The 27,056-nt window shown below is 37.8% G+C and overlaps 1 protein-coding gene across 2 annotated transcripts in view; it reads right to left on the reverse strand.

The window, feature by feature from the left end:
- The window catches only part of LOC149078303 (sodium-independent sulfate anion transporter-like), a 51,013-nt gene that overhangs the window by 16,908 nt on the left and 7,049 nt on the right, over positions 1-27,056 (reverse strand). Inside the window, exons 1-9 of one of the 2 annotated variants that reach the window (XM_089241954.1) lie at positions 11,711-11,837; positions 9,633-9,886; positions 6,680-6,875; positions 6,373-6,458; positions 4,798-4,883; positions 4,423-4,477; positions 3,312-3,399; positions 1,466-1,659; positions 514-586 (exon numbers count right to left, since the gene is read on the reverse strand). In XM_089241954.1, coding sequence (XP_089098080.1) covers positions 514-586; positions 1,466-1,659; positions 3,312-3,399; positions 4,423-4,477; positions 4,798-4,883; positions 6,373-6,458; positions 6,680-6,875; positions 9,633-9,872 — 1,018 coding nt within the window. In that variant the 5' untranslated portion in view covers positions 9,873-9,886; positions 11,711-11,837. Of the gene's footprint in view, positions 1-513; positions 587-1,465; positions 1,660-3,311; positions 3,400-4,422; positions 4,478-4,797; positions 4,884-6,372; positions 6,459-6,679; positions 6,876-9,632; positions 9,887-11,710; positions 11,838-27,056 lie in introns of those variants that run through there. The other variant, XM_089241953.1, reaches the window with a different exon arrangement.

Genomic DNA, 27,056 nt, shown 5'->3' on the forward strand with positions numbered 1-27,056 from the left:
AATTATTCGCTAACAATTTGCAAAGCTGAGCCCATTAGCAAATGATAATCACAGTGAAGTAAGTAGTTGAAGAAAGAGTTCAAACATATTTGATCATTTTTGTTGCACCATGGTCATTTTCTGCACACGAGGGCTAATTGGACCAGGACCTACAATTTATTGCCGATTCCGATCGGCAGGCTTATTTTTTATACTCATCGAGAGGTTGGTGCGTTAACCCCTCGATGGGGAACTCCCTGCGGTAGCAATTGTTTCTGCAGTCATGTCGCCGTTTCTGTTGTACGCCTGTGTCAGGAAAGTTTTCTGACAAGGGCGAACTGAGTATCGAACTTGCGACACCTCTAAACATCCTTTGGTACTTTAGGTGAGTACCTTATAGATCTGGGAAGTTCATCAGAAAAAGTTGCTTAGGGTCGCCATGGCTAATTCAGTCTTGGTCCCATTCACCTTCGATTATCAACATTGAGATCTACACTGCCAGAAAAAAATTTTGATAAGGTTTTTATTTCTTACCGAATGATTTTCCAATGGCTATAGCTTCTAAAACGGCCAATAGAGGGATCACAGCCAATCCTGAACCTAAATCCTGGGAAATAGAGTAAGGATAATTACCATCTTACTGCCTGGTGGTTAATAATCTCAACATTAATACTAATTGAATGAAGTTGAACATTTAATATATTGAGTTTGATTTGTAACACTGAATAGTAAAGAAAAAAACTTATGAAAAAAGATTATGTAGAATAAAACCCTTATATCTAAAAGGAGTGAAGATAGAATGAGACATACACCTACACTTTTATAACATTTACTAGCTACAATTCCCGGAGCTGCCCAGGTTTTCTTCGATTACTGGGAGGATTGAAAAAGTGACAAACCCTTATTATACATAATACGGGCAGCATTAACCTTTTACCGGCCGAATTCAGATTCAAACTGAGTTTCATTTTTTTTTTTTTTTTTGTTAATTTCTCCTTCTGATTCTTTAGTTAAGAGATATCAATCGAGAAATTGAAGAAAAAAACTTCCCTATGCGTTTTCTTGAATGTTCCCAATTGGGAAAATTGGTTCAGAACCTTATATGTTCAGGGAAAAAATCAGCTATTTTTGTGAAAGAAAAATATTTTTTTGAATTAATCAAAAGTATGTTCCCAATTGGGAACATTGGCCGTTAAAAGATTAAAGAAGTGACAAACCATTGTAAAGGCATATGAATGTCTGAAACGCATTGTTAGGAAACCACGATAACCAAAGTAAACATTCTGAAAGTGATTGTTGAGGCTCAGAAAACATTGCTGCCTGACAGTTTTTGCCCAGCTCTAACAAACTTTTAAAGTAGCTTATCGTTCAAGTTGAGTCCCGTTTGGAATATATGCAAAATTTGACGATGATCAATCTAAAATTGTAGATTTGTATAGAGAAATACACAGACACAAAATCAATTTTATATACATAGATTATTTACCTGAACCATGTGCAAAAAAGATATATGGACAGTCTGGTTGGTGGAGTTATCATAGTAATTGTAAGAAAATATAGGCAGTTTGAAAGAAGGAAGACCAGGTTCGACTTCTTGTGTTAGAGTCAGAGCATCAACACCATGGGCAATCAGAGCTGCTGCAATACCAGCTGCTATCAAGACTAGAATGGCATTCCTAGCTAAGACAATTGACATTCAATGACAAGTGACATTCAATATAAAACTATTTTTATTTCAAAAAAATACCTGAAAAGCAGGATTTGACAAATCTAACAAAAAAATTAAGCACCAAATATCTTAAAAACCAATTTTTTTTTGTTGGTAAAACAGTTCCAAAACAGCATTTAACTTTCTGGGAACTAAATGATCCCTTTCTATGTTAGTGAACACGTAGATGTAACTTTAGAAAAAAATTTATGTTGTCTCTAGATGCCGATTAAGTAGAAAATTTTAGGATTTAATATCAATGTTTTTGTCACCATGGCAACCGAGCACCTGGGAATTGTCATACCCTGCTATAGAGTGGTACTTTGACTTATGAGATCAAGTAAATGGCCAGGTTTTATGACCGCTATCAAAAAAAAACCACATGCTTCATGCTTTTAGGTCTTTTGTTAACAAGTTTATTCGTTTGTGGCATGATACGCATAACATACAACTTATAACTGCAGACACACTTAAGTTGAGGTGTCACTGTATACAGGATGTCTTGCAAGTGCTAATGCAGCCTTCATCTCATCAACCGTCCATTGTAGAGGTACGATTCCAGTTTAAAAGATTCTCAAAAGGCATTCGAAACTTGCCCTGCACCAGTTTTGAAAGTGAAAATAAAGTGTTTCACAAAATAAAAAAATCTAAATTTTTATTCGGACTGGTTGTCCTTTTACTTCTAAATAGAAAGTTGTTACCGTACATCTCCCGAGATACACAGAAAAATTCTATGTTCCTAAGTGTAATATTTGCTGAGCTATTTCAATTCAAAATCAGAGAAAAGTTGAGAAAGAACAGCAAAAAATAATGGACACAATGCTCCTTTCCCTCATTTATGCTGTCCTTTCCCAACTTTTCTCTGATTTTGAATTAGAACATCTCAGCAAATATTGCACTTAGAAACTTAGATGTTTTTTGTTGGTCTCAGGATATACAGGGCAACAACTTCCTAATTAGAAGTTAGAGAAAAGGGGTGACCGTATAAAAATTTAGATATTTATTTTGCTACACACTGTATTTTCACTCTCAAAACTAGTACAGGGTAATTTTTGAACGTCTTTTTGAGCATTTTTTACATAAAAACTATACCTCTCCGATAGAAGGTTGATGAGATAAAGACTGTGTTAGCACTTACAGGACACCATGTATGATCCCATCATATGTACTATGTATTATCATAATAAAAAAAATCATCATTAATAGATGTGAGAGGAGTTCGCAGAGATCTACTAATAAACTTCACTCAAAACATAACATTACTACACGATCATAGCATGCTCACGAGCAACATGAGAGAAAAGCAGGGAGGCATACATAGCACTGCCCAATACATATAAAGGATGTGTAACACAATTTATTTATTATTATTTACACCAATAATAGTTTCATGAAGAATAAATTTTTCACCCTATTTTCATGTTATAGAATGCTAAAACCAGCACTTGAGGTGATTGATCACTATCAATTATCGAGACGCCCTTTATCTTGAATTCGTGAAGTTGATGTTATTTGATTATTAACATCTGACGATTGAACATATGAAACAAATAATCTTTCAAATTGTCAGATCCTGTGTTTGTCTTAATAATTATATTTATTTTATGAATTTTGGGAATAATACCTGTAGCAATGAGCCACCAGAGGGAAGCAGCAGTCTTGGCGACCGCTCTTGAACAACAGCACTTCTCAAACTTCACATCCCTGAAATACTACTATATATTCATTATCATGTAAGAGTAACATCAATAGAATAATAAAATATCAATATCTTTCAATGAATGAATTACTGAATATTTTACCATTTTTTTATCTCAAATTTTGAAAATAAAAGTATCAAATTTTAGAATAACACCGTTAAGAAATTGCATTCATGAATTAATCAATAAAACAAATAAAATGTAATTATTTGAATTATCCCTCTACATTCAAAAAGTTCCAGAACTTATTTTATTATGAAAGAATGAGTACAGTACACCTGTTTATTTGGTGTTTCCTTCGAAATCCTACCCAATGCAATTATACATTTCTGTCATCATTCATACACAAATGTAAATGTGGATTGCAACCTTTTTTGCTTGTTTGCTGCATAACTTTGTCGCTGCTTTTCTTCGGAACCTGAAAGTCATTGCCCATTATGCAAATTCTTCATCCGAAGAAGAAAAAAAAGTTTCATGTGATGAGATCAGGGGAATAAGCTGGTTGTGGAAGTATTGGAATGTGATGTTTTGACATATAATCGGACACCAGAAGAGACCTGTGAGTTGGCACATTATCATGATGAAGCTCCCACAACTTGGCCTTCCAAAGATCTGGTTGCTTGCAAGTCACTGAATCATGTAGACGTTTAAGGACTCACAGGTCCCTCCTGGTGTCAGATTACCTGTCAAAACATCACATTCCAATATACTTCCACAGCCAGCTTATTCCCTCGATCTTGCCCCCATTTGACTTTTTTCCTCGGATAAAGAATTTACTTAAGGAGCAACGACTATTAGGTTCCAACAAGTGCAGTGAACAGCGATGAAGGCACTGGAGGATGTGACAAAAGGAGGCTTGCAATCCACATTTCCATCTTTCTATGAACAAATATGTATAATTGTGCAGGGTATTTACTTTGAAAGAAACACCAAATAAACAGATTCTATCTGTAGCCATTCTTCCATATCAAAATAAGTTCCGGAACTTTTTGAACCTAGTAGTATGAAAAAAAGAAAAGAATTGCCAACACTTACACTGAGTAACAAAAGAAATGCAATAGAGCTCAGACCCATCGCCATATCCCAATACCTAGAACAGGAGAACATAAGTAATCTCAAACCCCTTTGAACATCACATTTATGAAAAACCTGACATTTCTTAAAATCATCATTGTGAAAATATAAAATTAAATCAACATTGTGTTTGTCGGAATATGAAAAGTTCAATTAAAAAAATTGTTTGCATTCTATCACGCTCATTTAAAATCTGTCAGACTTTCAATGACAGTTTGTCTTTGTTGATCTGTCAGATCAATTGCACCAGCTGGTGCGTTAAAGAGATAATTTTTATTTCCACATTAAAATAAGCGATGCTAATGAAATAGGTTTTTCGGTGAGAACTACACATACCTGATTTGATTACTAATGAGACCATGGAAGAAATTGATGATATCTTCAATGAAATTTTCAGACTTGTATGTCATTCCAAATATTCCCTGCCAGGCGAAACAATTTCATTGTATAATCAGAAAAAATATTTTCATGAAACAAAATGATATACTCCATGTCGATTTCCAATTTAAAAAAAAAAACAATAGCAACTGCAATATATAAAACTCAATAATAAATTTGTAACCAGCACCGCAACTAAGGGAAGGCGGAGGGGGGGGGTGTCAGGTACTTCGGATGCTGGACCAGGTAGGACAGGTGTTAAAAACTATTAGAAGGTGGGAAGGTGTTAAAAACTATTAGAAGGTGCAGGGTCCAAATCTTGAAAATTATGTGGCCACAGAAGGCGATAACTAAAAGGGGAAAATTTTTTAAGGGTGCCAACTGAAGTGGATGGAGCGATTTTTTATCACCAAAATAATATTCACTTACACTCAAAAAATGTCCAGAACCGGCCCAGGAAGTGCCAAAATGTATACTGATTAACAGAATAAATTTATGTCTAGTTGTAGCTTTGTTTTACCTAACACCACTACCTAACCCTTTTAAAAATTCTCCATGGTAACTGAAGGTAGCTGGGGTCCACACAGATTCCAGGCGATAGCGATAGGGTCATCCCTATACATGCACCCAATACACAATCCGCTGCTGAATTTCTAATGAACCGGGTACAGCATGTTGGGTGTGTGTGTGCACGCGCATGCATGTGTGGCCCTAGCATATTTATGTTATCAGAGATGTGTTTGTTTCTCGTTCTAGCTGCCATCTGCCTTCATGTTTTGAAGTAAAGGTGGTAAATGCTTGAATTTCCACGTTATGAAAGTACTGTATCATGATGGAGGTCTGCCTACTCTGTGGAGAGGGACTTTTTTTTCAAATGGGAAACTGGCTTGCATTTTCCACGTCGAAGCTGGAAAACCACAGGAAATCAACTCCAGCCAACTGCCACTGTGCCGCCAACAGGATTTGAACCTGGATCCTCTTGATGAGAGTCTAACAAGATACCCATATGACCGCACAGCTGCCTTGTTTATAACTGCAATATTGCTTGTGATTTTACCATATAGCGGCCCAGCACTAGCCGGTATGCTGTGAAACTCAAGGGACACCAGATTTTTTTAATGTTAGGATCTGGTCCATTTCTGACATGCGTCCACCTGGGCAAGGCCTTGAGTTGTCAGAGAAGCGAGAAATAGTTGAATTTTTTGAGAATTTTCCAAGTAGGGCCTCAGAAAAATCACTTTGCCCAGGGTCCATGATGTCCTTAAGACGGCCCTGATAAGGATCACAATATGCATTTAGCCAATTCAATGGATGTTTAGAATAAAGATGTTTAAGAATTTTGCAGAATCTGTGACTCAAATTTCCTGGCATGCCTTAAAATACGAGTATTCCTGCCACATACTGTGTCCCTCGCTATTTCTCGATATGCCAGCTAATGGGGGGGGGGGAGGGATTTAAGAGTTTCTCTCTGCACACCCAGAAAAAAGTGAAGTTGTCAATGATATAAATAATGAATATTAATGAATGACTTACTGAAAGCTGAGTAGCAGCAATAGTAACGGCTGCCGCAGTAGTGAAACCAGTGACGACAGATGATGATATGAATGTGACTAGAAAACCTGCAGGAAAAAATAATAATAATGAATGTGAATGAAGACATTGAAAAATCAAGATCTCGATTCTATCTACTATGAACTTATATGAACTCTAATACCATATTAATTATTCACAAAATTCCTACAGTATGTAAAGATACAATTAAAGATGTGAACGAATGTGGTATTGTAAAATGAGAGTTTTGCTGCATTAATGCACATTATATAAAAATAAAAACACGCACCTAAATTGAGAATCCCCATGATCAGCATAATGCAACCAGTAAGAAATGTTAATAAGATGCAATAAGTCACTCCACCTATGGCAACATGATGTGCTGTCATTATGGACATAATGGATGTTGGTCCTATCGTCAGATCTTTACAGCTGCCAAATACTGTGTACATGAAGCAACCCATGAAAGCTGTGTACAGCCCAAACTGGAAAACAAATAAAATGTTTTTCAAATTCATGAAAATTTATTAACAATTTTACAACACTATTAAAAAAACTTGAGAACTTTGTTGTTCCCTTTAAACTGCCATTATTTTCCTTCGGCATTTGAACATAAAATATTAGTAGTAAAATATTTTTCATATTCCGGCAAAAATTTGCTTCTTGTTACAAACAAATAGAATCATATGAAATTTTATAAACCCTGTGATTAACAACGTTGGTTGACACATCAAAGTTCCTTCCGTCCTGAACATTATGCCATTTAAAAGTGAGACTGCTTTTTCTCGGTGGGAAAAGCTACTTTCTTTTCATATCAAGGAAAAATACAAACCAGACATACACCTCGTCCATATTCCTGTGCCGAATTTCTAATGAATTAGTACACGTTGGAATGTGTGTGTGTGTGTGTGTGTGTGTGTGTGTGTGTGTGTGTGTGTGTGTGTGTGTGTGTGTGTGTGTAGTGAAACTAACGTGAAGTTTGTTTCTGGGTAATGCTTGTTATATGTAATGCTTCCTTCTGCCATCAATTTTTCTAACTATGAGTGAAAAAAATTGATGACAGATGACACCACTACACATAACAAGCATTACACAGAAACAGAAAAGTCATCTGGTCTCCGCCAGAAATCAAACCCAAATCCTCTTGAAAACAGACCAGGAAAGGGTCTATTTCCTTGATATGTTTGGTTGAGAAAGAGCTGTCTCACTCTGTCGACCATCCCACCTGAATGATAGGAATTTCAAACTTCCTAGAATGATGAATAGAGGTCATATTGATCACAATAGGAAAAAAAAAACATAAATTATATTCCTTTACCGAAACTTATAGAACAGTACCTATTCAGTCTTTTTGAATTATTTTTGCAATAAACCCTTGTTCATGCATCAATTTTTTGGGATTCCAGACAAAAGGGCTTGTTATGACAAGGACTAATCTCATGATTTGTTACTTTAAGAAGAGGTTTTTGACTATTTTTTTAGGTCTTGTGATTCGTGGCGTCATTTTCACTTGGCATTCAACACATAAGGTTTGAAGTATAATAGGGAAATTTGGAAAGAGATTGCATGTGCATAATTTAAAAAAAAAAATCAAGAATAGCACTCAAATCCTGAGAAATGTAAAATAATATGTAAAACTGCTTTACGATGCCAATCGTATTGTGCATTGGATGAATTCATTGTGTCGAAAATACCAACAACACTCATTAGTAGAGTAATAAAATTTCATTGTTTCTGGCAGAAATTTGCTTGTTCCGTGATTTCAATTATGTGCGTGCATGGTAATCGAGACCTAGATTTTCTCTGCCTACCAACTGTAAAATTATTATTTTTGCTCAGTCAAAAGCATGATATGTGGTGGGCTCCCCACATAATCCAGCAGGGACCTTAAGCTAGGATATTTGGTGGGACACCCTCTATAGTGAATTTACAGTGTGAAGAAACAAAAAATAATAAGAATCATCTCATGCCCCTGGGTTGGAGCCCTGTCCATGGATAAAATCAGGAAAAATGAAGATTTCTCTTTTTTTGTGTGACATTGTACCAGAGAATGCAATGTAGTAAAAATTTCAAGATCTGTAAAAACGCTAAATGAATTGAATAACGTATGACGATAAGCTTCTTCGAAAGTGTACCTTCAAATGGTTCAAAATGGGTACTGAAGAAAAACAAACACCACCATAGAACATCTACTCCCTCAATATTAATGTTCGCATAATAAGACTGTCCATCTCAGCATGTTTTGCAATCATATTACTATAGATTCTCTATAATGCGGTTGTTCACTAGTCCAGCCATCCAGCATTTTTAAGCGGGTTTTCTTCTAAAATAGAAGACACGTCACTACAAGTCTGCACAGAAGTTTTTCAGGTTTTTTCAATCAATTTCCAGTAATCTGGCACACCGTGGTCTAATATATGCCAGATTAGTGAGAGCCTACTGTAGTTAAAAATCTCTATAGCGGTCAAAGAGAAGTCAAAATATAGAGCAATCTAAATGACTGTTACCGTTGTTCTGGGTAGAACTTAATTTCACCACTAAACTAAGAAACCTTTATATTTTACAGATTTAAGAGCCTTGACAAGATCAGAGAAGTCATGAAATTCTAACAACTGAGATAAACCGTTTGAGTGTAATTGCATGTCATAGTAGCTTTGCGGTCAAAATGACTGCTTCTGTCGTTCTAGTTTCAAGGAAGGCTACCGATGCCTTTACTTCAGCATTTCTTGTTAAAGTGGGTGAAATAAGGAAGGCAAGGTCATGTCTCCAGTGGTGTACATGATATCACACTTGCCCATTTTGCAAGAGGAACTAGGTTCGATTCCCGGTGGAGACCAGATGACTTTTTTTCTGAGGTCACATCTGTATAATATCTAGGAAAAAGGTCTATTTCCTTGAAGTTTTCTTTTAATGTCTTTTCCGTTCAAGAGCTTTTGATTTCAAGACCAGAAATAGTAAATGCAGAGAAAAAAGGTTTTTCACATCGAAACACATCAAGGTTTTCAACTTGGAAAACAATGCAAGTGTCCAACTCACTCTAAGTAGGTGCAAAATGTATCAGTAGATGTCACTTAACACGTTGGTCTACAGCATCTGAAACTTATTTTTCGCTCTCCTGTAAAATTTGGGGTTTGGCACTTACTGGGTTTACCATTTCTAGTATTCAATAATTGTTCAAGTCCATTTAAGATGTGCATTTTGACTGTATTATAAAATAGAAATAATATTATTAGTATTATTACCTGAGGGGGTAGCCCAGCCAATAAAGCTAGAGCTAATCCTTGAGGAATCACAGTCAGAGCAACGGTTGAACCGGCAACCAAATCACCTTTAAGATCTTCAAGACCATACTTTGGGAGCCACACTAGTATCGGCAAGCGTCTTTTCAAGGCGGAAACCGAGCAGCAGTCTCTGTACATCCATGATTTTAGCCTCTGGGAGCAAGTATTAGGAGAATTTTGCAACGGCTCTGCTTCTCCCATGCTCTTTATATCGCCTAAAATGGAAAAAAAATATACCTCTGAATCCATGATAATAAAAAAATTCAGACAAAACGAAAATGTGATGCACTCAATGGTAAATCACAAAGAGTGACAGAATTGTTTATTCATATGTAGACACTCCTCAATATATTCCTGCATATAAAGTGGAACCTGCTTATAACATTATCAAAAAACCATCTTGAGAAACTGTAGCAAGCGGAAAAATGCTCCAGACAAGATATCTCGATGAGTTTTATAAGAGCTAGGACAATGAAAATAAGTCGTACTGAGCAGAAAACATTCTACGTGCAATTCTCTGCATTAGATTATAATTAGCACACATCAAAGGTTTCCAACCTGTCATACACATACCCTTGGAGGATAAGTGACATGTCATTAACGGGTACGACTAAAATAAGAATGGGAATGACCAAAAGAGTGATCTAGAGAGCAAGGGGCCAGGTCAATGAACCACCAAAAGAGCCACCTACTGATTTTGTCAGCATGGGAGTAACAAAAGCGTGATCTAGACAGTGTATAAGCATGGGGGCAGGGCAGCAAATAAATGCTTACTCAGCTGAGGCAAGCATGAATTTTGGCGCACCCCCCCCCCCCCCCGTAATGTTGAAAGAGGTTTAAAAAAGAATGAAATTTGTGCCCTCTTTGGTCTGGTGCTCAGGGTACAAGACCTGCCTGCACTCCCCTGAACAAAGAATGACCTAGACCGAAAAGAAACCATGCCAGAGAGAGTAATCAAAAGAGCCACCAAGAGATTCTATGAGCATAGTAGTAAACAAAAGAGTTACCTAGAGAGCAAAGGACCGAGTCAATGAGTAAACAAAAGAGCCATCTAACATGAATGGCGCTGAGGCTGCCATCTTCAACAATGAATAAAGCCAAGACAGATATCTTCATCTGTGAATGGAGTGGAAGCTTGCACCCGTAGTCACGAATGGAGGGGAAGATAGCATTTTCAACTGTGAATGAAGTTAAAGCATATATCTTCAGCTGTGAATGGAGCAGAGACAGACATCTTTAGCTTTGGATGGATCTGAGGAAGCAGGCGAATCCAGGGAGATGTGGTAGAGGTGACCTATTGTTTAGGTTTATAATGTATCATCCCGTATTTTGCGGGACAGATAAATTATTATTATTCGGCTCTTGAGAGGGGGTGATCATTCCCACATCTTCCTCTGGATCCGCAGTCGCCAAGAGATTTTGCGAGCATGGCAATAACCAAACGATTAACCTTAGAGAGTGTGTAAGCATGGAAGTGACCGAGACAGGGAAGGACCATATCAGTAAGACGAGTACCAGAGTGTTGTAGTGGTAAGATGCTTGTATTCCAAATTTTCATGCTCGGGTTCAAAACCATGGGAAGAACAAAAACAAATTCTTCACCTATCAAGCCTTCTTCACCTATCACTGATAGATGGTGCCTACATTTCCCCACACAACTCGACCCCTTCATGACCCGGAAGGAGAGGGGGAATTCGCCAGAGATTCAGAGCAGAATAAATCCCTTTTACATTGTAAATTTACAGAGTGGAGACCCACTCATGGTGTGAAGGGGAAGGGGTCACAGCATGGGCGGAATACGGGGGGGGGAAGGGCCACCTCTGACGCTGGGGGGGGACAATGCCCCCCCCCCCAGCGTCAAAGGTGGAGTCGACTGATCTAATAGTGCCCCCCCCCAGACCTCCATGTCCATCTTCGTCTGTGGGTCAGTCTTAACACTTTTTCTCGTGTTCATCACGCAATTACACCATTTATAAAGAAACCATTTTTACATGTAATTTCAGTGAATTGTGATGACAAATCGCTAGCCGTTAACTTACCTACATGTTGTCGAAGTTAAATTTATATCTTTCAAACGTTCAGATTTCGTCAAATCTATTGTCTTCGCTTTGGCCGTAAACAATGGATTTCACCACGGATGTAAACATAGGAGCACTGCTGCCATCTGTTGACGAGCAAACGCGCTGGAAAATATCAAACAGCTGATTCAAAGATGAGATGAATTTCCACGTGATTGAATCCGACCAATAGAGTGCATCACTTTTGTTTACGTCTGACGAATTCTTTCGCGCGTAAAATTTTAAAATGGAGATAATGTACAGCAGTGATTCCCAACTTGAGCGTTAACGCCCCCTGTGGGGGGGGGGGGCGATAGAAGCTACGAGTATAACATAGGATCCTTTGGATTAGATTGTGTTCGGAGGGGCGGTGGGAGAAAACATTTCTGAGGATGAGCAGAGCATCATGGGACCCGGGCCAAGTGATTTTTCTGAGGCCCTACCTGGCAAATTCTCGAAAAATTCAACCAGTTCTTATTTTTCTTCGGCCCGGCTTCTTTTGAGATCCCCCCCCGGGCCGTGCCCGGATGGGCCCCATGCGTTAAGACGGCACTGGCGATGGGATAAAAAAAAAGGTTGGGAAACTATGGTGTACAATATATAAAAAGAAGAGTACGTGCTCTCAACCATTTGGAGAATGCGGGCCCAGGCACTCATTTGGGGGGGGGGGGGCGTTGCCATCCCCTGGCTTTTGAAAATACACTAAAAATGGTATATATATATATATATTTGTGAATCAAAATTCTAATATTTTTCGAATTAAAAAATTAAGTATACGATTTTCGGTGTACTTGTCGCCTGTATTGTGTTCTGTATGATAAGAAAACCTGACATTTTCTGTGCAGAAAAAAATTAAAAACCCCATCAGGGGCAAGTGGTTAAACAAATGATATCATTACATTGGAACTTTAGCTGCCATCTATGAAATATAGAAAATACCAAAAAATATTATCACCTTAAAATTTGCTGCATGAAAATAAACTACATGCCATGACATTAATAAATATTTTATAAGTTTGCCTTAGAATTTTAACAGTTGTTGTTTGTGTATTGTAAATTACATAAATAAAACTCGCAATTTAAAAGCATTCTCAGCTGCAGCAGTAGCATTCCTTGACCTAAAGAAATCATTTGACAAAGTTTGGCATAAAGGGCTTCTGCTTAAGATGATTCGCACATGAAAGTGCCTTTTAACATTATTAAATTTGTGAGCAAGCAACTATCTCTACTCGCGCTGTTTCCGAGTACAGATAAATGACTCAATATCAAATTCAAGACCCATTCGTTTATCAATTGCTCAAGGAAGTGGGTTGGGTCCGATACTGCACAACTTCCACATGAACGATTTTGTTGCCCGACTAGTTGTTGAACGACTAGTTGCCCTGAAGGGATTCATTGCTCTGATACGCCGATGATAGTGCTTTATGTTGCATAGATAAGGATCCTAGTAAGGTTAAACTACTAGGGTACACAGCCTATGCATATACTCCTCTGTGTGTCAGTATATGTCAAATTAACTGAGATCATTTTAGAAAATATGAATTCGGTGAGTTGTGACTTACTTATCACAGAAATTTTGAATGCGTAGAACTGTGTCCGAAGGAGGTGGAGTATCAAAATTCAAAAGAACGCATTTCATAAGCAATTACAAAATCTAACTGTCAATTAACTGAAATGCAAATCATTGGCAAAAAAGTGTGGAATCCGGCACCTAATGGTTACAATAGAGCAGCGGTTCTCAACCGGTGCTCCGCGGAGCCCTTGGGGCTCCTTGTGCACTCTACAGGGGCTCCGCGGCCGCCAGGGAAATTAAAAAAAACCAGTAAAATTTTAAAAAAATAATTATAAATATTTTTAAGTAGCAAAAATAAATCAGTAAGTTTGATGAATAATTAAAAAATTGGCCTACGGGGCTCCGCCATAGAACTTTTTTACTGAAAAGGGCTCCGCGAGTCAATAAAGGCTGAGAACCGCTGCAATAGAGTATAAGGACGTCTTCACTTTTTGCGTAATTACTCCTTTTATTTTACAGCAAACGACCATCAACTGTTAAATTTTCCGAAGTGTGGTTTATATAATTCATATAATATTATTGCTCCAAAATTATTTATCAGTATCACATCATAATGATATTTTTATGCGGTACATTATTTGAAAACCAATCACCAATATCAATCGGTGAATTATAACAGTTATGCTTTTTGTTGGATAGGTGGCAGCAGAATTTCCAGTTCAATGATGTTTCTTATATGTAATATAATACTACAGTCGAATCCCGTTTTAACGAATACCATTATAGCGAAAATCTCGTTTTAACGAACACTTTTCTAAGTTTACATAGGAACAATGCTAGGTAACCTAGAATTCCTTTATATCGAAATTTCATTTTAACGAAGTGATTCCTCCGGTCTCTTGGCGTTCGTTATAACGGTATTCGACTGTATACTACAGTGTTTCTTAATCTTTTTCAGCTCGCGTCATCCTTTGGACCGTATTTTCTTCTCGTGCCGCCCCCCCCCGTCTTATCCAGGGTCTCTTCCCCCATTCAAAGAGCGATCCTTTCTACGAATTTCAGAATTAAAAAAAAAATTTATAATTAATGAAAGAATTTCAGAATTTATAATGAAAGCACTTAGAAATTAATCTCAGAACTAATGAAAGAAACTGTGTCAGTATCGATGAAAAATATAGCTCAAGAAAGTTTCAGAATTAATGAAGGAAATTGTTTCAAAAGTAATAAAATATAACCAATTTAGAATCTAATTGAAAATAATTTGTGAATTAATGAAAGCATTTCAAAGAGTTAATGAAAGAAATAATTTGGGAATTAATATAAAAACATTGATGGAATCAAATCAAAATTCACTCCTTTCAAAACTGGTAAAGTATTTATTTATCAGCGATAAAGAGTTACGTGCCAAAAAAAATTAACACTATTTTTATTTAAAAAAAAGTCACACATATAACAAAAAAAAAAAACGATAAATAAATACTATTTCACCGTACACCCTAACTCCGGTCTCATATCGTTATATAACAATTTACTACCTAAGGAATTGGGTGGGAAATGAAGGTGCCATCTATCAGTATAATCCCGGTCGCCTCAGGGTAGAGGGAAAAAGTTATCTTTATTCTTTCCCAAGATCGAACCCCCGAACTTAAAGGCAACCATCATGGTGGTCGGCGAGCATCTTACCATCTCGCCACCTCGGGCGCTGGATAAATAAGTGTGTCGCGTGCAGATTTTTGTGAAGCTCAGGGCGGGGCCCGGTGCGTCCCTCAACTATTTCGGGCACCAAAAATGTTTAGGATGTCTCTTTGCTCTGATTTTTTACTTTTTTTTGGGGGGTGGGGTAAAATATCCATACAAAAATTTTTAAATTAAATGTAAGCTAACACAAAAATTGCCGAGAATTCAGCACTGAAGGTAATTTTAAACTAATGAGAGAAACAATTCATGAAACTAATAAAAAGTTTCTGTCTGAAATGATGAATTAATCGAAAGAAATAATTCCAGCTCCAATGAAATTTCAGAGTTATTGAAAGAAGTAATTTCGAAATTGATGAAAGAAATAATTCCAAAGTTGACGAAAATTCAGAATTCACGGAAGGAAAAAAATTCTAGAATAAATGAAAACTCAGAAACAATTTAAGATACAATTCCAGAATCAATGGAAGAAATAATTCCATAATACAAAAAACATTATAAATTAGTGAAACTAATAATTCCGCGCAATTGATGAAAATTTAGAACTGCCGTTATATTAAAAAATTCTGGAATAAATGAAAATTCAGAAACAATTAAGGAAATAGTTCCAGAATCAATGAAAAATTTCAGATTTGAGGAGGAAAGAAAAAAATACAAAATTGGTGAAAATTCAGAATTAATAAAGAAATATTTTCATAATTCATCAAAATTATCAATTAGTGAAACTAATAACTCCGCAATAAATGCAAATTCGGAATGGACTGTATAAAAAATTCCAGAATATATGGAAATTCAGAACTAATGCAAGAAATAATTTTAAGAATTGGTGAAAGCCTCCAATAATTTACGGTGAGTGCGGGGCTCCTATGTGACCGCACACCCCTGAAGACGGATCTCACTCAGGGAACAGTCTCTGTAGCGGGAAGTTTGAGAAGATACAGCAATTCCAGAACAACCAACAGGAGAAGAATAGTGCACTACTGATACATGCGTAAAGCTATTGCATTTTGCATAGTGTGTTCTGTTTGAAAAAAAAAAAAAATGAGAAAGAGGAGGAAAATATCAAATTCTTAGACTTTCGGAATTTGGTCACATCTGAACTACACGAGAAATAAATCTATCGATTTCTTAAACTCGTAAGCTGTATCGATTTAGCTGACCATTCTTTGCACCTACGGATGTAAACCATCGTTTCCAGATAAAATCGTTGTTCGAGCTGCTCGAATCGATTTCATCGAAAAGTATGTACGCATATAATCAGCTGTCTCTGATGATACGCTGTTTCGTGCACTATATATTCTTAATCTTCACTAATCGGCTGCTGGATTATTGGAACAACTGGCTTTTTGTTTTTTTACACTCTTCTACACGGTCTTCCTTTACGGATATGGATAGATCGGGGGTGTTATGCAATAAGGATTGTATTAGAACTTTTTTTCCGTTTGGACATTTTTGAGAACGGAATCAGGAGCTTCGGGCACACCAAGCTGCTCAGTTTTTGAATTTTTAAAAATATTTAGCTAGGCATAAATAAAGTAAGACCTCACTACAAAACGATACTTGATATAACGATATAAAATCACTCTACAATTAATATTTTTTTGAATCGTCTATAGCATAGTTTCCCAACCTTTTTTGTGTGTGTGTGTCCCATCGCCCCCTTCTTCAGAACATTTTTTCTCCCATCGCCCCCCAACGCAATCTAACCCATAGGAATCCTATGTTATACCCGTAGCTTCTACCGCCCCCCTGGAACTTTCCATCGCCCCCAGTTGGGAATCACTGGTCTATAGCAAGGGTGCTCAACCTTTACGTGAAGATTCACGTAATTGATTTTAAAACGCGTCGCGATCTGTAAATGTGCCACGGGTCACTTAAGTCATGTGGAAATGTGTCATGGTCTGCTTGAGTGATCTGGAACTTTGAAGCATGTAACTGAAGTGAGGTAGAACTGCGCCGCAGGCCGCTTAAGTGCTCTGGAACGATGTCGTGGGTAATTCGAGTTATATGGAACCGCATTGCGGTTCACTTTAATGATCTGTAAAAAATGTGCCACTAAGTTCATTTTTAAAAATTAGGTTTGTGGTCACGGGACACATCACATGACTCCGAGGGCCACATTAGGCTCGCGGGCCATGGGTTGAGCACGTGTGGCCTACAGTCTAATGATAACTCCTTTCGATACAGTGTTTATCCTTTACTACGATAAACCTCTCTATAACGATATTTTTTGAGCAGATTTTAGAAACTGCTACAAAAGATATTTTTAAGCATTTTGCTCGAAATATCATTCAATATATTTTTAAATTCGTCACATGTTTAGTTCTTCCGATGATGTCCAATATTATCGGTATTTGGTACCACCTGATTACCGAAAGTGTTCTGTATCGCTACTTTTTGTGTGATGCACCGAAGTGTATTGCGATAAACCTCTTCACAAGGGCGATACATCCTACTGAATTTTGTTTATCAACTAATTTTCAGGGGTTCTCAAACTTTTTCCACTCGCGGTACCCCTTTCCCTAATCAACGCTTTAAAGCGGCTACCCAGAGCAGTTTAACGAAGACTCTCTTCGAAGAACACGGCTTCACGGTCCCCTGACACTGGTTACAAGCGCACCAGGGCACCACGGCGCACAGTTTGAGAAGCCTTGAACTAATCAATTAAAAATTTTTTTGCGGGGAATAAAATACTCAAAAGTGCATTTTTTTTTGGTGGTACTAACAACGCACCGATTGAGAAAGATGCCAACTGCAGTATAAATTTGATGTACGTAATGATAATGCTGCCTCTCAATATAACGATAGCCCCTCTACAACAATGTGTTTTCTTGGTGCGCAGAATATCGTTAGATTGAGGTTTCAATGTGTTTTATTTTTTTACAAAAAAACAAAAAACGATGAAGTATTCTCATCATTACCCAGCCGAAACGACATCGTATAGTTTGCTACTTTTTACGTCACGGGTGTATTTGAGATGTATATGGTAAGATGTATGTTGGATGAAATAAATACTCCCGGTGATGAAAATTCCAGAATCAAATCAGTCGAAGCTGAGACACTACAAAAATTTATTTGATTTTGTGTATTTTTCACTTCTATTACTGCAAGTGCGGGGCCCTTTTGAGATTGCACCTGTCGCACGACCCTAAGGGTGGCTCTAGGCAACACCCACTAGAAAACATCTCTAGTAGGTTGACATCTCTACCACTGAAAATTCTCTAGTAGGTGTTCTGGGCCCCCCTCCAGAGGCAGATTTATAGCTTCGCCGCCTGCTGGCTGTTCAGATTTGGGCACCCTTCTCGCGTTCTAATTTAACGTTCTTGACCACCGATCACGTTGATTAGCCGCCCCTTCGTTCGAACTTGCTTAGCTCCACCTTCCTTGTAAATACGGTTCTGGACTTCGCGTCGGGGGAACGTGGCTTTAGAAAGTCCCGGCATAATCAAAAAGCATTATCTGAAACATTATCAACCACAATGGATTCATGTTATCTCATTATCGCGGATATCTTTCTTTTATCTGACATTGCATCACAGATGTAGCAATACCGAGAGAGCGATAATAGAAATAAGTACGGTGTCACAAAAGTGGAAGATAAAAGATAATATACTGAGAGTATTTTTGTAATATAGAAAATTAGCAGTTTTCAGGAAATTTTTGAAATTGATGAAGTTATATACACATCAATACAAAAATTAGAGGGCTCTTCATTCGACTTAACTAATATGTGTGCATTAAATGCTCACAAAAGTCGATATTACACTCACTTCCAAAAGTTAAGCACGCGACGGCTTGTATAACATAACGACACCACTTTAACCGTGTCCTTCTGGATTGAACGGTTAATGGAACACAAATGCGTGGTACTCGGGCGCATAGTCCCTTCATATGGAGCTTTCGGCACAGAGTACTTGCAAATATTGTCTTACCAAGTGATGCTGCAACAATGGATGTAACAGGGGTAAAAGTCACTCGTGGATTCCGCTTGGGTACTATAGCAATATACCAATCATCACATGGGGTGGTCATGGCCCCCACATCCTGAAGCAGGGCCCCCTAGGCTGGGATCTTTTACGACCCCCCCCCCCCGACCAGACTTTCACGGGGCCCCTTTATGATGAATTTATAGCGTGAAAAAACAAAAAAATGATTAAAATCATACCGGGCCCCAGGGCTGGAGCCTTGTCAGCCCACCCCTTGTGGGGGGGGGCATGGGGGTGGTAACCGTGGTTGACTAGACCCATGTCTCCGGTCAGCTGTTTGACTTGCTTGGGAATTGTTTTCGTAATTGGTATATTGCTATAGTAGCTAAGGGGAATCGACGAGCGACCTCCACAACTGTTACTTCCAAGGTTGCAATATCACTTGGTAAGACACTAATTTGCTGGTACTGAGTGCCGACGGCTCCACGTGAATGGACTGTATGCGTGTGTACCACGCGTTTGTGTCCCACTAACCGTGCAATCTAGAGGGGCAAGATTAAAGTGGTGTCGTAATGTTATATATAAGCCGTCGCGTACTTAACTTTTGGAAGCGAGTGTATATTTCTATAGCATCAAAATTTTGAGAAAATTATTCGATCGAAATTCGATTAATCAGTCGATTACTCGATTGAACTTTTTTAATTAACCAGTTAAAATGTTTGATCGATTCCCAATCCTGAAAAATATGCGAATTCGGAGAGATATGGTTGAGACAAAGTCGAAAGATTCCTGTATTTACTGCTATAGCAAGGGCCGTGGCCTAAAAACAAAAGATTAAAGAGGGCGAACGGTAGAGGCAAAAATTCATAATTAACGGCAGTTTTTTAAAAAAAAATCATTCCCGTTCTATTACATAAGAAATATTCTGTGTGTCATCAAAGAAAAAATATCTTGGAAAGAAGTTAATGGTCCTTGGTCCCGCCTTTGTTTTCTTTACAAAAGTTAAGTACCAGGGCAATAGGGCTATAGCCCTGTCAGCCTTGGACAAGTTTATTTAAAATTAGCACGAGATTGTATTTGTGGATAAATATGCGTCTGCTTTTATAAGATTGTCTAAAAAAACGATTATCGTAAAGAAAATGTCTATTTTTTAATGCAAAAATTTTATACGCTTTTTACGACTTTGTTTTTTTTTTAAATAACTGATAAACTTACCTTGATTCCATCCCCGTATCATTTCTATTCTTTACAATACAATGTGTTTATTATTGCTACGCAAGTGCGCACGAAACTAGTCATTTGCGAGGTGTGGAAAATATATATATATTTTTTTTTATAGTAATATAATAAAAATTCGGATGTAACGACTGCAATTAAGGGTGCCGTAGAAAGATCCAGTCGGTAGTATATGAAGGATGATAGGAGCTAAATAAATAAACAAATGGCGACATAAGCAGGAAAAGAAAATGAAAGAGAAAAGAAAATATATGTACGCGTGCGGATAATGATAAGCACGCGACAGTCATTTCCAGAACATCGCGATGTTTTATCTCGAAATAGGAAAGGGAAAGAAAACTATGTGTATATCTATAAAGTCGCGAAACTTCTAACTGCTCGTAGTTAAGAGCGTTGACTTGTACTGGAAGATAAACAATAATCCCCCTTTATGCAAAATTATGCGACATCCCACTGTTAATCTTGATATTAGTTATCGTTAATAAACTCGTACCGGATATACAATAGGGTGGAGCAAAAGAAAATTAAAGTAAAGTATCAGGCCCGTCATTTAGGGAAAGGGGCAGGGGGGGCCGTTGCACCCCCCCCCCCCTGCAGTTAGAAGTTTCGCGACTATATATATATATATATAGATATATAGGAGGCCGTTGACCCCCTCCCCCTGGCTTTTGAAAATACACTAAAAATGGTATGTAAAAGTATATGCAAATATATATATGCATACATTGAGTACACGTGCTTTGCCCCCCCCCCCCCTGGAAAAAGTTGAAATGACGGCCCTGTAAAGTTGTATAATTGAAAAGCCCTACTCCCCTCAAAAGTTGTGTATTGACTAATATGTAACTCGTGAATTATTTCAGAATTTTTCTACGTCACCATTTCCCGCAAGAGCCTTGATATATTACAATTTTGTGATGGTGCGGTAAAATCACGAAATTTCCGAAAATTGTCTGATGAATACGAACTACCCCCGCAAAATTGTGTATTGAATAATACAGGGTGGCCTGTAAGTGCTAATGCGGCCTTACATGTATGATTCCAGTTTAAAAATGCTCAAAAGGCGTTCAAAAATTGCCCTGTACCAGTTTTGAGAGTGAAAATACAGTGTGTCACAAAATTAAAAAAACTAAATTTTCATACAGTTCCTCTGTCTTCTGACTTCCAGTTATAGAGTCAAGTTGTTACCCTGTCTTTCCCGATGCCAACAAAAAAAAACATATTTATAAGTGCAATATTCACAGAGATATTTGAATTCAAAAATCGGAGAAATGTTGGGAAAGAACAACATAAATGGGGGAAAGCAGCGTTGTCCGTTAGTTTTTGCTGCTCTTTCAAAACTTTCCTCCGATTTTTTGAATTCAAATACCTCAGCAAATATTGCACTTAGAAACATGGAATTTTTACTGTTGGCCTCCAGGCAACAACTTCCTAATTGGAAGTTGCAGGACAAGAGGAACATTTAAGAATTTCGATTTTTTATTTTGCGATACACTGTATTTTCACTCTCAAAACTAATACAGGGTAATTTTTGGACGCCTGTTGAGCATTTTTAAGAGTAGAATCATGCCTCTACGACGGACGGTTGTTGAGGTAAAAACTTAGCACTTACAGGACACCCTGTATAACACTCGCGAATTTTTTCAAAATTTGTCTACTTCGTTTTCAAAAAAAGCAGGCATATAATTTGAAATTTAAGACTACAGTTTGGTCTAAAAAAACATTGAAAATTATATTTCTTTGGCATTTGATTACGCAAAGAAAAACCGAGACAAACAGGTATCCCGGGACAGTGAATTTAATGGAGAAAACCCGGGACACTTGGCCACCCGAGACTAAGTTCATGGGCGGTCGAATAGAGGAATAGGGCAGTGTTTCTCAACCTTTCTGAACCCCAAAGGCCAGTAAAAGGTCTGAAACAATTCGGCGGACCTCTTGCGTCCCGTATTACGGGACATTTCTGTATTTTTAGTTGTTCTGAATTTCTTCTCATGTATTTGTCCCGTTTTTTCATAACTTATGATGATTTTCGGTATAAATACAAATATTCAGTTAAGTTAAACTATTTTTCCTCAAATTTCAGCAATTTTAACTACAATTGGGGATTTTGCTGACTTACGGCAACGTTTATAGAGAGAGTTGGCGACGTCCCGTATTTTACAGTAATCGAGTCTTTTTGAATGTTTTTCCCCTGTCAAATTTCTGTTTACTGCGATTTTTAGCAACCTTTTATTTCTACACCCTTTACCACTTTTTGCAAAAATTAGCGAATATGTCGTAAGTTGCATTTTTGGGCCTCAAATTAGTGATATCCCGTATTTAGGATCGCAATATTCTCATTTTCCTTGATGAAGTAAAATGAATCTAAGGCCGGTATTACACTAAAAAAGTTTGATAAAAGTCCTTTTATAAAACTTGAATAATGCAGCCAATACCGGTTGCATTTTCTAGAATGTAGCCAATAACCTTATTGGTTAGATTTTTCAAGTTTTATAAAAGGGATTTTATCAAACTTTTATAGAGTGTAATACCGGCATTAGTATGAAAACACATTTTTTATTTGTGAATCCATATGGATATTACTATAATATAAATTACAACAATTGATTAATTTTCCATCCAGTTAGAATTGAAGTCTGCCTACTGATCACCTACGCCATCGTCACGGACCACCTCTGGTCCGCGGACCATAGGTTGAGAAACGCTGGAATAGAGTATGTCAACGGGATTGTCTCGTGTTTCATAAGACACAGGTTGTGATTGGGTTCTACCGAGAAGATATCAAGAAGATCTTGCTGACAAGACCACTACTCGCACATCATAATTACTTTTTATTCAGCAGATAAAACCGAACAGATACATTCGTCATTGGACCTCTGCCCCAGATATTTTTAACGATACAATCTCTTGATCAGATTTCACAGCTTAACGAGCTTGTTTCCAGCAGGAAAAATGTTCTTTCATTGCCTCTCGCGACCAAAGAGCTTTCTCTCTTCGTATCAGTTCACACGTGGTATCATCAACTCTACCCGAGTGTTAATTTCTTTCTTTCGCCAGTACCACCAGCTACAGACTGGTAATATGGATGCTGTTTATCTGTCTGGGGGAACAGGATCCGGCCGGTTGTGGTGGCTTTGATAAATTTTAATACTGAATAATAACCACAAGTAATACTCAAAACAAGCACACGCTTATCTGATTTTTTTTATATTTTCGAAATTTATCCGTGAATAATTTCGTAGCTGTCTTTTTGACCATCGGTACAAGTGCCCCCATAAAATTTTATCGCACGTCGGATGTCATCGAGCACTTGACCCTGAACCCCTCCTTGACATAAACACGTTGATTCCATGAATGATAACTAGTTTCTTATACCCGCCGCCGCAGCATTTTTCTGTAGCTTCCACCTGTATATTAGCGTCATTATCGCATTCCGATCGCTTTATCTCGTCGGTGCATGAGTAAAGCCGTTGACCACACGTCGGAAATTAGGACGACTTTGATTTTATTCCGTTGAATCGCATGTGTTTTTCGAATTTTGTGACGTCAATTGTGATTTCGTTTGGAAAGTTATGTTTGTGTTTTTCTTACGTGTAGTAGTTCGGTTGCATTACGAACAGCACGTAGGCGGCGAAATTTGCTTTATGTCTCTTTGGATGAAAAAACAAATATATTTTTCAAGAAAAGTCTAGACGATTTCATGTGTATGTATAAATAATTTATTATTTATTAAACATTACCCCCGTATATTCTGTATTGATGCAGTAGATTCCCATTCCCCCAAAAAACTAAAATTGGGACTAAAAGAGGAGGAGTGGGGGGGGGGAAGCCTGAAAAATTATTAAGACACCATTAGCCTCACCGTTATTTTCGCACCGGCAAGTTGTTTGGTATAAGGGCAGCAATGCCAATGTCTAATTTTAGAGTTGAAGTTACAGAGAGAGTTAAAGCCGGATAGTCTCTACTACAATGGTTTTCATTTGAACACTGTTCAACCTTTAGGAGAGTGCGGGCTACTTCGTTGATTTGAAAACGTGTCGCGGGCCACTTAATTGATCTGGAACTGTGCCACAGGTTCGATAATATATAGCGATAAATATATCGCGGGTCATTCAAGTGATATGAGAATACGCCGCAGTGACCTTAAATAAGGATCACTCAAGTTATCTGAAAATGCGCCACGGGACACTTAAGTGTAAATATGCCGTGGGCCACTTAAAGGATGTGGGAATGTGTCGTAAGCCACTTAAGTGATGTGGAACAGCAGTGCGGGTCATTTAAGTGATCTGTAACAAAGCCACCGGTCATTTAAGGTATCTGTAAAAAAAAAAATGTGCCACTAAGTTAATTTTTAAAAAATTAGGTTTGGGGTGTCGCGGGCCACATCAGATGACTCCGAGGCCTACATTAGTCTCGCGGGCCATGAGTTGAGCATGTATGGGTCTACTACATGATAGAGCAATTCCCAACCTCGGTGATTGAACACAACCGACCACTGTTTTAACTGCTAGAGCATTCGTGAGGTTCTTTCATTGGAGACATTTACCGATGTCACTATTGTTTCGCATATGGTGTTGCAGATGCCCCGTAAGCCTCTTGGAATCCTTTGTGACCCGTAAACACCTTACTCCCAATAATCAGTGTTTGCCAATACGCATCAAAATTCAATTTTACTCCTCCAAAATCGCAGGTAATTTTTTTTTTCTTCAATAGAGTTATTTCTCCGTTTTTGATTTAAAAAATACCCCTCATTTTATGAAACTATCCCTCAAAATTTTGGTGCTCCCAAGTCCCAATAATGTGTTTTCTTTTGTTCGTCGCGCATATGCGAGCGACCAATGTGCCATAGGTCATTTTTCATATTTTTTTCGTGCTTCTTAATATTCATATTTGTTTTAAAGGGTTCTTGTGTCATAAATTTGCATATAGTTTCGAAAACTTCAGAGAGGGAGTCCAGAGAGGTGTTGCCGCTACAGCAAGAACGTTGGAAAACCCCCTGGTACATATGACTATTATAACAACCCCAAAATTCCATACGAATGAATTAATTGCAATGAAATATTATTATCAATAACAACTATATACTTACAGAAGGAGGAAAAACAGCGTTGGTGTCGGGTCTATCATAAAGATTGTTCGAGAAGAAAGCTGACGAATGGAAATGTTTTTGCGTGTGAGGTCACTGAATAATTTCATGTTTAAACAGCTTGCGCCTTTTCATTTCTCCGACAACCAGAATGCTTATGTTTTTACTCGTAAAAATGAAAGTCAACACGTATTTAAGAAGTCTTGCAATCTTCTGTCAGTCAGGGCAACACCCACTAGAAAATTCTCTAGTAGGTGTTGGTGAGGGACAGGGGCGGATCTAGAACTCGCTGTTGGGAAGGGGGATTTTGTACACTGTGACATACGTCCCGCATTGTCCCGTATTTTTCCGGGACAGTCACGTTTTTTTCTCTGTTCCGATTTTTTTTTGAAAAAAAAAATATTATATCCCGGTTCTTTCTATTTTTTTGGTCAAAGTTTTGTAGTATTTGTTCTTTAATCAAAAATATTGATGCAAATAATTTTCAGCGGATTTATTGCAATATCCAACGGAATATTTATGCTATATTATTATATTCGCATTTCTCTTCTCGGGGGTGATCACCCCGACCAGGGGTTATCACCAGAGGTATTACATCCCTGACCAGGCATTGATCCGCGCCTGGTCAGAGGTGTAATAACATTGGAGCAACGTAATCGACGGAGGAACACCAAGTAAGCCATGCATGTTCAACGCACCAAATGCGTCCCTCGGAGTCAACTGATGTGGCTCGTGACCTCGAACATAATTTTGTAAAAATGAACTAAGCGGCACATTTTTACAGATAGCTTAAGTGACCCGCGGCACTCTTCAGGATCACTTAAGTGACCCGCGGTGCACTTCCACATCACATGATGGGCTCGCGACATACTAGCATATCATTTGAGTGACCAGCGGGAAAATTACCAGAACACTTATGCTGCCTGCGGTCAAATTCCAGATCACTCACGTTTCCCGCGGCATAGTGTTCTAGATCACTCAACACGACACATTTTCACACAACTAAAGTGGACCCCGGCACATTCTTAGATCACTTAAGTGACATGCAGCGTATTTAAAGATCACTCAAGTGACCGGTGGCAGTATTCCAGAGCACTTGAGTGGTCCACGATATTACATTTCGAACCAATGTGATGACCGGCACTCTGTCCTAAAGGTTGAGCACTCTAGAAGTTAGCTGATTAGATGTCGAATGATTCACAATCACGCCCTTATGTTGATCTATCCCGCAGCTCTTGAAGGCTAATGATGCGGCGTTACCATAAGTATCATTGGAAATCACGGGGGAATCGTAACTTCTGCGTGACTATAATTATATAAATAATTTAATCCCTTCAATGTACTTGTATTAGGGTGATCCGGAAAGTTCTAAGCGTTTTTGGTTGTTTTAATTGCTGTGTGGTCTCTTTTTTTTTATACTGGGATAAAAATTCTGCGGCAACACGCGGAAGTGAAAATGTACTGAGATGTCCAGTCTGACTAATCGTAATCGGTGCGTTTTGAATATTTTGTCCATGGTGTTTAAAATGTGGCTGAGATTAAAATTTTTCGTTTCCAGAATGTTTTGTTATTATTTTTCTAAAGCGCGTGTAATATTTTCGAGAACTTATTTTGAGAAACATTTATTAAAACCCTAAGGAGATGATGTTTCCCGTAAATTGCCAGTTCGGTGGAGTCTAGAACTTATAAATCCGAGAATTTCAGTCTGGAAGACGAAAATAGCAGTGGATGATATGAGAACTTTCAGAAGATTATGATGTAGATTTTACAGTTGATTTTTAATTTCTCCCTCCGTATATTATGATGCGTCCATTGACGAACATTGATTATATGTGAATTTATATGTGCAATCTATATGTAATATTTTTATATTTA

The sequence above is a fragment of the Pholcus phalangioides genome, unplaced genomic scaffold, assembly GCF_987345545.1.
Source record: "Pholcus phalangioides strain wild (caught in Gottingen) unplaced genomic scaffold, Ppha-v1.0 ptg000014l_1, whole genome shotgun sequence".
Taxonomy (NCBI): Eukaryota; Metazoa; Arthropoda; class Arachnida; order Araneae; family Pholcidae; genus Pholcus; species Pholcus phalangioides.